The sequence below is a fragment of the Teleopsis dalmanni genome, chromosome 1 (assembly GCF_002237135.1).
Source record: "Teleopsis dalmanni isolate 2A chromosome 1, ASM223713v2, whole genome shotgun sequence".
In the NCBI taxonomy this organism is placed as follows: Eukaryota; Metazoa; Arthropoda; class Insecta; order Diptera; family Diopsidae; genus Teleopsis; species Teleopsis dalmanni.
In genome coordinates, this window is record NC_051846.1 from 146,032,010 (window position 1) to 146,044,042 (window position 12,033).

General features: G+C 31.7%; 1 protein-coding gene across 1 annotated transcript; it reads right to left on the reverse strand.

The window, feature by feature from the left end:
• Window positions 1-3,994: 3,994 nt before the first annotated feature.
• LOC119667344 lies at window positions 3,995-8,180 on the reverse strand. Its single transcript, XM_038076635.1, has 11 exons — window positions 8,042-8,180; window positions 7,273-7,964; window positions 6,984-7,209; window positions 6,522-6,919; window positions 6,307-6,458; window positions 6,033-6,249; window positions 5,809-5,970; window positions 5,569-5,757; window positions 4,709-5,506; window positions 4,392-4,597; window positions 3,995-4,181 (listed from the first exon to the last, which is right to left on the reverse strand). Exons 1-11 carry the CDS (start codon window positions 8,178-8,180, stop codon window positions 4,013-4,015), a joined length of 3,348 nt encoding a protein of 1,115 aa, XP_037932563.1. The 3' UTR covers window positions 3,995-4,012.
• Window positions 8,181-12,033: the final 3,853 nt, after the last annotated feature.

Below are 12,033 nucleotides of genomic sequence, written 5' to 3' on the forward strand. Positions count from 1 at the left end.
TGAGACGCACAATCCCACCAGCGGCAATTGGCTGCGTTCAGAGCAGCTTGGCGACAAAGGCTAATATGGCTTTAAAGATATTGGAAACCTGCTTATAATTTAAGCAAATAAAACAAATGAAAATCAATAATTATTTCGAAATTGTTCTTAACTTGGTTGTTAACAGATACTCACCGAACACAGCAAATATTAGCGTTTAGAACTCTTGTGTACATAAAAATTAGAAATATATATGTGTAATGTATTTACATATATATACAATATATTTGAACATGGCTTTAGAGATTTGTACTTACGTTTGAAATTCACGTCAGCTAAAAGAGTTGTTGACTTTAGTTTCATAATAATTACCCAAAATTTCGTCAATTTGTTGTCAAGACTTGAAACGAATTAAAACAAATTAAATGTCTCATCATCAAAATTGATAAACGTGAGTGAGTTAAGACTTTAAGCCTCTTCTGTCCATATATTGTAGTTCGCATACAAATGAGGTTGTTTTCTTAAACTTCGTTTTTTTTTTTTTTAAAATATTTCTTACCAAAAAAATCAAGTGTGAATGACCGTCCAAAATGGGCACGTTGTCTTATTAAATGTCATGCCATGTTTTGATTTCTAACAAATAATAAAAAGAAAAATCTACTCGGCTTCAATCGAACCGGTTGTAATTTGCATAAAAATTTTAAATGGAACAAGCATAATTAAAATATTTTTCAAATTAAACTCAGTTTGAGCTCAGCTCTATTATTAAAAATTTTTTTATTTAATTGAAATTTATATCTCTTGAATTTACTGCTTGCCTGAGTTATCACCTATTGAACCATTTAATTTGTATACTTGAAATTTATTTATTTAGAGATACTTTTTCAAATAAATGAAATAAATTCTTTTCTATATTCATTCTTAATTCTCTCTGTAAGACAAAGCTTATTCATATCTGCGAATGCACCAATTATCCAAGGTGCATCTTCGTATCCACATTCTATGCAAATCTACTTAATTGCCAGATAAGCAATGTGGGTGTAAAATTCATATCATTGATGCTCTATTACGGCTTATTTAAATTTATCATCAATTTAAAGTTGAATACTTTAATTGCTCTTAATTGCTCCATCTACTTGATAATTTCGATTGGTACTTAATGTAAATATGTATTTCAATTGCACTTAATAAACTCAATTTTAAGCTTTTAGTTACTTACAATATTAAGAACAGTGCAATATTAACTTATTCAGTAGGAACTTAAAATGATTATAACATAAATTATTATCACATAATAATTATCCATTTTTTCAGAAAATTCATGTTATATATTCACTTGGTATTCGTATTATTAAAAAGACAGGTTCACTTAGGCCGCAAACAGAAACAATCACCTACCTTGGTGGTCGAAACAAAAAGGACTCAAATGATACTCACGGCTATAAGCTTTCACTGGCTAATCGGGCATTAATCTCCCTTATGTTCAGAGTATAAAGTCTTGTGGTATAACCAAATCATTAAGCCAATTTGTACGTATAGTTTACAGCTATATGGTAATGCCTGTTCGTCAAAAGTAGAAATCGTGCAAAGAGTTCAAGCAAAGATTCTAAGAATGATAACTGGTGCACCCTGTTATATCAGAAATGGAAACATACATTTCGACTTAGAAGTTCCGATGGTTAAACTACTGTTCGGGAGAATGAGACATAAACACATTTTAAATATTGAAAACCATGTGAATTCACTAGCTAGACCGCTTACTAGTATGGGAAATTCTTCTAGACGAAAATGGAATGATAGAGCTGCCAATCTGCTTTCCTAAAGATCATTCTGATTAATTAAAATAATTTACAAATCATTATATAATTCATTATATTATGTTTTTTTAAAAAATAATTTATAATATAATGTTATTAGGGTTTGGGATTCTAAAACTTATTGTTAGGTTTTAATTACAAGTCCATAAAATAAATTATAATATACAACATATTATATAAACACATATTTATTATATATATGTGTGTGTGTATATATGAGCTTTTGATCAAATTTTATAATTGGAAAATTTTTAAAACTTGCCATTAAGATTAAAATATAAGAGCGTTCAAATATTTTTGAAGGATATTTTACATAATTGGATCCTGTGATAATAATTTATATAATCTTAAAGACCAATGGAATTAGATATCCTATAAAATTCACATAAGCAACGCCAATCTAGAGTAAAATTTTTAATTTCATCACAAAAAAAATATATTATATGCCGAATCGGATTTATCGGTTTGTATCACACTACGAAGGTTATTGACACTGATTATTGTCAGGTATCCTTTAAGGTTTTCACATACGAAAGTTAGACATTATTAAACATAACCTACCTTAGACTTTTTGTCAAAAGGGCGGTACGATTATTTATTATTTACAATGATTTGTAAATTGAGTGTTTGCGAAAAGAGGAATTAATGCAAGAAAATTATCGTGCAAAGCAATAGTACATTGATCCACGGTTGCCACTTATGGTACTTTAGTACCAAAATTGGTACTTTTTTTTCGTTTGATACTCATGTTTAGAAAATGGCACATTTTTGACGACTCAACTTTATTGTGGATATTTCCAATTAATGTTTTTTATAAATGCAACTTTGCACTATTTTATATTTTGTTCATTTATAACATTATGAAAAACACAGAACGAAAAAATAAAAAGGTCCAAAAAAATTTTGGACCTTTTTTTACAGAAATGGCACCTTTTTAAACCAATTTTGGTACAGGAAAAAATTTTCAAGTGGCAACCGTGCATTGATCAACTTACTTTCATATTTAACAATGAACTTCCATCCTTTGCTACTGTGAAACGCTGGTACAATGATTTTAGTCGTGGCAGCAGTTCGTTCACCGACCTCACTGACATCACCGAAACGTGAAGGTCGTCCGAAATCAATTATGCCAGAAAGCGTTGAGATCGTCATGCGATATACTGTGAGGTTAAGGTGGAACCCTGGCAACTACGAGTATAACATTTCAGGAACCTAAATCGATAAATTCCGAATGTTATAGAAAATGTGAGTGCTCACACATATTGTCTAACAACCGACTATCGAGTAACAATAAAGCAAATTTCAACAAGTTAGTCTTTTTGCATTATTAGGCTCAAAATATAAATAGTGAGCCTCGTACAATCGGAAATGCCAAAAATGGACACATTACGCCAATCGACTGAAATGTGGATATTTGCGCGATATCCATTTCTGAATTATCAGAAAGTGACGTAATTATACATCCTTAAACTCAGTTTAATCATTTTTAACTTTAACAGCAAAAAAAAAATATGTTTTTTTTCTGTTGAATAAGTGGATCCTCTTAATATAGGCAATCTTGTATTTCGAACTAGTTCCGTGCTTATATTTTATCTGAGTCGACATCTTATAGCACCATAGAACACAGTCCACATGATCTCGAACACTAATTCACACATGGCCATTATCTGAAATTGCGTTGAAACTGAAACTGTTGCACATCAATTTTATTCAATTAGAGAGACAATCTAAGTCAACATTTATGAGTCTAAAGTGATCTCCATTAACCTATACTTCCCGACCGACAACATCTTAGAAAAATATTTGCCATTAACAAACGTGCTGAACGTTTTGAATAATATTGTCAACTCGTAAATGAGAACACTGAAAATACACCATCTATTCATTTATATATGTACGTGTCAGTTAATATAATTTCACCCAATGACTTTTTTCATAACCTAGCCCACTACCTAAACCAATTAATAATTAACTGATGAATTATGAAATCAAGTATGAAAATTGAATACATTACTAAATTAATCGTATAGAGCTTATATAGGTTGTTAGATTTCAACTAAATGAGAATTAAAAAAGCTGTAAAAGCTAAAAACAAAAAATTTTTTCTACACACTATAGACACAATAGATAATTTTATTAGTTTGGTTGCATATATGATATCGCATTAAAGCTATAAAGAAGAGCTTGGGGGTCTATAATAAAATTTTTTATAACATTTATTTCCTTGCTAAAATTTTGTTAATATTTTGTAATTCACGGGTACTCCACGGTTCCAATGGATCTGGTGGTGATATTTGACGATCATTATAAAAATGTGCTTTCTTAATAGGAGCTGAACGTCCACGTAAATAATCACTGTCAGTCTCGGCAGCTTCCGGTGAAATTCTTGTAATTATACAAAACAATAATTTTATGGGTTTATATAGTAAATCAATATGTTATATGGTTTGTTCAATAGAAGAGATTAGATTTTTATCTTACTTTATATTTACATAAGACATTTAAATATAAGCAACCGAATTACTTCATTTGAATTAGTTTAATACTCTCGCGTGATTGCGAAGATTTTCTTTATAGGTCTTATATATATCTTACCTATTCTTACGTCTGATGCGTGCTGTTTTTGCTCTACGTGTTGCATCATCTTGTGGATACTGACGTTTACGTAAATGAAATTGCTTCATTGTGGCATGCACTTCCTCAGCAGTCACTTCCTCGCTGTACGCATCTTCAGTTTCGACCTCTGCTTCTTGTTCGATTGTAAGTATTTGATCGGATAAGGCTTCATCATACTCCGGTTCCTAAAAAATTATTTACAATTAATTGAATAATTAAATAAATATTTATTAATTAAATTATTAAGAAAGAGAAAGAAAATTAAGAAAGAGACTATACGTGTTAAATAAGGTAACCTTTTCATCATAAGCTTGTGGTAATTGTGCCCAGACTGATGTCATTGAATTCTCTGTACCATGTTCTGCAGTATTCTTCTTGATATCTGCTTTAGCAAGAGCAGAGCGAGTTCTTCGCGCCAATGACAATTTGCCCAAAATTGGTTTGCCTCCATCGCTTTCCTCAGTGTCAACTTCTGCTAATATTTTAAGAAATTCTTCCAACTTCTTAGGATCAACAATGTCTTTTGGATCTTGAAATAGAGTGGAAATGTTTGTTGTTATTGGAGCACCGATTGCTGTAGGGGGGGTTGTAGCTGTCAAAGTTTTATTAGCGGTGATAGTAGCTGCCGGAGTATTAGTTTTGGGTGCAGATGTGACAGTGGTTTTTGGTGCTGTTATTGGTTGTGTTTTGATTGGTTGCGTTTTCATAGTTTGTTCAACTAAGTCGAAAGCTTTATTGGCTAACTGTTGTAGTCCTGCAAAAAATTGTGGATCATCCACATCTGGTTGACGATCTGAGAGTATAATTAGTTCTCTTAATGGGTCTGGTATAGACACATGATTCTCGGCTGTTTTGATGTTGGATGTACGTAAAGGTTTTGGCGCACTTGCGCTTGGGTCTGTTGCAAAAGAAAGCATATCCATAGCACTTGTAAAATCATTATTAGTTGGATTGAGATTGTAAGGATCAGTAAGTTTCTTTTTAGCAATTTTAATTGGGCTTGAAATTGACGCTCTTCCCCACATAAGTCTACGCATTTGTTCACCCGTCATGCCACGTTTCTTCAAAGCATTGAGAGTTACTCGACCAACACGCTTTATTAAAAAAATTTGTAAGCTTTTTTATTAAAAACATATACAATAATATAATCACATACTTTCCAGTTGGAGACTGCACCCTTTCTTTGCTTGGCACGTGTCTTACTTTTACTTTTAATCACCATTACTCCACGTACTTCAAATCCAGAATCATCGGAAGTACCCAATGGTATGGAGTAAGCTTCCAAGTAATTTTTGGCATCGGCCTGTGGTACTGCACGTTCCAAAGTAACAACAATCTTTGCCCACTGAAACAAATTGGATTAGTCGTTCATATAACACCAATTTTTAATAGTTGCCTGTTTCATCCATTCCTTTTCGGATTGCTCAATGACATGTGCATATGTATTACCCATCATAGCAATCAACATGTTAAGCAATAAAATCGGTACAAAAATCATGAATATAATGAAAACAGTTTTTGAAAGATTTGGATAGGTTGTTTGATTCAAATCAGGATACTAATGAAAATATTAAAATTATATCATTATCGCATATCAGTATTCATATATGCCAGACATACATTATAGTCTCCAAGTGTTGTCTGAAACAACGCCATCCAAGTGCTGGTAAACGTGTTGAACATAGTGGACTGTAGCTGTGGATGTCCTTTGTAGAGAAAGTAAAATGCCTGAGAAAATCCACAAAGTACAATGGAATAAATTATGCCAAATGTAAACATGTCACCCGTTATCATGGAGTATATCATAGTAACGAATGGACCAGTAAGGCGAATAGCACTGAACCAAAAAAAAAAGATTTTAGCATAATATATTTCTCTAATCAGCTTTTCTTACCCAGCAAAGAACATCAATAGAAACCAACTACCAGGTACCGCAAATATCAATATAGCTTCCTCCGTATCCTTATCACCCATTAGGCGAAACGGTATGCAAGACAGTATCATAAGATTTGATACTAAAAATATAGCCTTTGCTGGAGCATGTGACTGTAGGAATAGAAATTTGTAAGATTTTTCAAATAACCATCAAAATTAATGTTTGTAGCTAACCAGTTGCTTCAAGAATGCTGACAGACCTTGATTTTTTATTTCATCACCCTGCTGAAAAATCACATAACTCAGAACGCCAGCAATGGTACACAGTTCAGCACAATAACGTGCTATAGTACGTGCATCATATTCTTCATCACTTCCCGCGATTTTCTCTTTTGTGTCTTCACCAGTACCATCTGCTTCATCTTCATCACCATCATGTGCAGGACGCAAATAAACTGATACGGAAAGACAAACCAAATGTATAAATAAAATGAGTAAGCGTTTCAGAAATTGATTCTGTGCGAATGTTTTCCATTTCTCCTCCAACAAACGTTGTATGATGCCACCATCTAACATATCCAAATGCTCCTCTTTTGTACCATTCAATATAATGAAGAGAGCAGAATTCCAATCTAAAAGAAATTAATTTAATTGTCGTCTTAAAAGCTTTTAGTTAAATAAAATTCAATAGCGCACTTGTTCTCCCATCTGGCAATAAAGTATCCAGGGCATTTAATGGGTAACCAGAACAGGTAATATTACTATATCGCCAGAATTCCCGAGCAGAAAGCTCCAACATCTCACGAAACACTTCAGCGCGTCCGAGTTTGCAGGCTAATGTTAATGGAGTTAAGCCGGAGTGATTAGCAATACCATTTTTAGCTGGAGTTTTTGGGTGTCGTAGGGCATAACCAAACATATCCTTTCAATAAACACTTGTGTTATCAAAATATTTATTGTATTTACTATATATGAAGTAATTTACCAATTTATCGCAGACTACTACCATATGCAAAATCATATTACCAAATGAATCTTGTGCATCCGGATCTGCACCATAATCCATTAACAAATTATAAACACTTTCATTAGCACAACATGCAGCCCAAGCTAAGGGATATTCCCCCATGTAAGCCAAGCCTTCGTAATCAGTGGACTTAGCAGGATTTGCGCGCTGTTGGTCGCGAGGTAAGAAAAAACTACCCACCGCTCTTTGATTAATATCAGCGCCTGCTTCTATTAGATCTGCAACTAGCTCGTTATTGCTATATGCAATTGCTAGGTGTAAGGCACTTGCACCTAAGTACTCTTCACCTTCCATCACATCCAAGGCTAAGTTTGGAAATACACGTAACAACACACGTGCCAGTTTTGTATGTACTTTAGAGTCACATATGATGAGTACATGCAATAAGCTTTCACCTAAAGCACCGCGATATTGCATTTGCCAACAAGCCTTATGGTCTTCCCATTTCCCTAACGGATCGTGTATAGATAAGGAAGCTTCAATTGGTATAGTAACTTGTGTATGGTCACGATATTTCCAACGTAAGAACTCAGCTCGATTAATGACTTGTCCTTTCCCATCATTGTACATGAATATGCCAAACTGATCTCTTATAAGTTGCTCAACCGCCACCAAACCGCCAGTGTTAATGGCATCTATAAGGTCACCACCTATATTTGTGGAAAAGTATTAGTTAAGATTAGTTGTTGGAGAATATATTTTGTTGGTATTTCTTCTATCATCTTGCCTTGTTTGAAATCTGCTAATTTATATAAAAGACATTTTGTAGCTGTTGCAGATGACTGAGATATCACAGCATCCAAGATGGCGCCGGGTTTCATTTCTGGAGGTTTTTTGCGCAAACATTTTTTTAGAAAAAATTTCATTTATTTTAATAAAAACGCAGCTTATGCACTTGCTAACTTTATTTTTTACGATATTATATAATTTTTATTAAATCAATAAATACGAAATATGTTGTCAAAGCAACAAATACAACTCTTGCATACAGGGTCATTATGAAAATAGTTCCTTTATTGTTAACAGACAAATAAAGGTTTATAATATATTAATTACTTATTTGTAATTATTTAAACTATTATATTTTTATCTCTGTTATTTATTTTATCTTTATTCAATTAAAAATGTAATTATTTTTATATTCCGGTTACGCATGTCAAACTCATTACATTTATAATTTGATATATTAGTTATTCGGAGTTCAAAATCTTTATAAAAAATTTATACGACTTTGACCACTAATTGATCTCTGAGTAATTTTTGTCAATTATAAATTATAGAAACCAAATGTCAAATGAGTAGTTTTTAATTAGAAAACAATCAGCAAAATTACTCATGAATTTAATGGACAGAATATAAATAATTAAAACCTTCTAGATAAATAATGTTTAGTAACAATAAGGTATTTTAATTTAATTAAAAAAAATAATATGTAATGATTTATTCGTAAATAAATTATTTTGTCATGTAAATTATGATAATTATATATGTAATTAAAATATAATTAATTACGACAGTTAATTCTAGACATTCGATATTAAAGGTAAATGTTAGCGGAATGTTACTAAATACTTCATCTTTGCCGTTGTTAACAGAACTACTTATGAAATGCTATTAACAGGATGCCTTAACCAACTCCATTAGTAACAGACTTCACGGCGATGTTAAAGTATAAGTATTTGAGGTACAATATTTTGTTGTCTTTATATTCATATCTACTCTTTTCTAATTAAATCCAAGGATACAAAGTTTCTATTTAATATACAATCTACTATTCATATGAAATTATATATACAATATAGTCGAAGATGAACTATTGTTAGAATTAGAAAAAAATGTTTTATTAGTTCAAAACTATGTTAATGACATAGTTATAATATGAATAGCAAAATTTAAAGATACTACCTGCATATGTGACAGAATTCAACTACGACTAAAACTAACAAAGATATGGTGCGTCAAAGTAGGGCTTCGATCCAGCAAAAACTGCCATTGTACCATTTACGAGGAAATATAAGCTCAACTCATTAGCCTTAACGCGATGGTGTTAGAACGACAGAAGGAAGCAAAATTTTTTGGAATAATATTCAACTAAAAATTATTGTTAAACCTCTCATTGCAGTAATAGAAAGAAAGGCTATAAAAGTTATCTAGGTATGCAAGTCCATTGCAGGTGAAAGTTGGAGTTTCATAACGAAACTACTGCGGTGGATTATTATAGAAATCCGTTACAAAGAAAAAACAGTGATTAATACACACAACAAGATACAAAGACTGGTATGTGTAAGTAGCCATGGAAACATGTCCAACGGCTTCCATTGAGGTTCTCTTAGTACTCACGCTTTTTCACATTTACATACTCCCAAGCGAAGTGGGTTACTATATGGGTGATCAAAGATAACATCGGTTTGACCAGTAACATTCTTGCAAAATAACTAGTTATAAAAATAGTTAGCATGGTATATCTAATATCTAAATTCTATAAAATAAACTAGAATTTGTTAACTTAACATATGGACGGTTCCTCCAATCAAGAAAAAGCTTGATGACCCAGAGTTAAAATAATCGGAAGCTCTAATTAAAAACATAATTATTTTTCAAGCAAACATTCATGCCATAAACGAAAGTGCATACTTCAACCTTGAAAGTAATTATCAGAACTATAGAATAGCCATCCAATCTAATAACCAGGCAATAACAGCAGCAACAAAAGCACTCAACTCTAGTTACTGGTGTGTAGGAACCCACGCAGAGGTATTGAGAATTCTTTATAATACTCATTGCAGATATTGTTGAAACCTGCTGAAAAATGAAATTATTAAACATCATCTTTGAATACTCGGCTTTGGTGTCTAGAAAAAGTGGGTTTCTAAGGAAGTACTTTTTTGACAGCTTGTCAAACTGTTTATCGGTAAAGATGAAAGAACTATTAAATTATATAAATTAGACTATATAAAATTAGTCTGTATCTTAAGATTTCATGCAGGGAATGTGGTAGCAAAACGGCAAAAACTAATCACTAATTAAGGTCAGCGGAATTATATTTGCTGCCCTGCCACTGCAATCAACCATTAAACCCGAGCGTTTTGATGCACGCTGAAATTTTCAGCATTTGTTTGTCTGCATTGAAACTGCTTACAAACTTTTCAGGAAAACGGCGGCATCACTGTTTGTAGCATATATTTCAACAATTTGGAAAGAATAGAAGTAACGAAGAAAATTGCACCGGAATAATTTACAAAGGCTTACACAATCGAAATCACTTGTAGCAACCTTCAGTCTAAAAGGGTTTAAGGATTATAGGTATGCGATTTAGTACAAATAATTTAAGAATAATTATAGGAGTTCTAGCTGGTATTTTTAAATAATATCTTACAAAACTAGGAACTTACTCTAATGAAACTTGTGACTTTTGTAGGAAAGATAATAAGACCTCAAAATATTTGCAAGGAGTTTGCTCGGCATTGATGCATAAGCTAGAGAATTATCTAGGTGACGGTTAAAGAATTAAGTCTCTGTAATGTCGGTTCCATATTATAATTTATATAGGAAATTAAACTTAGGGAAATACTCAAAGTCCATGAAAAAGTATAATACATTATTATATCGCAGTACAAATTCTTCAAATATAATACTAATAATAATGAAGTTTTATAAAGACTTTTTGTGTCGAATGTGTGAAATAACACATAGTCGACATATTATGATTTAGTATACGAGTATAATTAATGCAACAATTATGCATTTAGTTAACTGTGTTATTCGAATAATAAATCTATTAGATATTTATTTAGGATTATTATATATGGATATAATATATTTATTTAGATTATTATATATTAATTTTTTTTGTTCTTTATTATTGACTTTATTGACTTTTTATCAGATCTACATAAATAAGTTTTTGCAGACTAACAGAACAATTCTGCTGAATATTGTTAAAAGTCTTTTGAAAGATGTTTGATATATAGAACGAAAGACAGTTTGAAATATTTTTGCTATACTGGCACAAACGAAGTAAAAGTTCGAATTGCTTCTGCACCTATTTTATGCACTAGATTTGGCTCCAATAAGAAGTCATTGTCGAAACTGAGTCTTATTTTAACACCAAAGATAGCTCAGTCTACAAGATAGGTATCGAGATTTTGGGGACGCTGTTATAATTGTGTTACTCTTGAAGGAGACTGCATTGATATATTTATGTACATAAATTTAATTTTATAGTTAAAAAAGACATTGCCGAAACTGAGGGATATTTTCAAGCCAAATTTAGTTCATTGTACAAGAGAGGTATCGAAATCTTATAGAAACGCTGATATGATTCTACGAGTATTACTCTTGAAGGAGACTGCATTCATAGATAGAGACATAAATATAGTTTTGTAGATTAAAAGGATGTAAAACTTTATTTAGTGAATGTTTACTATAATCATTTTTATAAAAACTCAATATTATATTAATTATTATTATTTAGTAAGATTTGAAATTATAATTCGTTAATGCCGAGCGTAGTTTTAAATATGTACCAGCACAGTAGTAGTAAATTGGTATAAAATCTCTGAATTTATCTAGAGGAAAAATTTATCTCATTCACATTTCGAAAAAGGTTTAGTGCTATGTCATTTTCTGAAAATTATTTTTCAACCCTAAAATTAAACAAATTTAACTCAACTTGGGAACTCGAAAAACTCAAACAATCTCAGCCAAGAACACAGCATC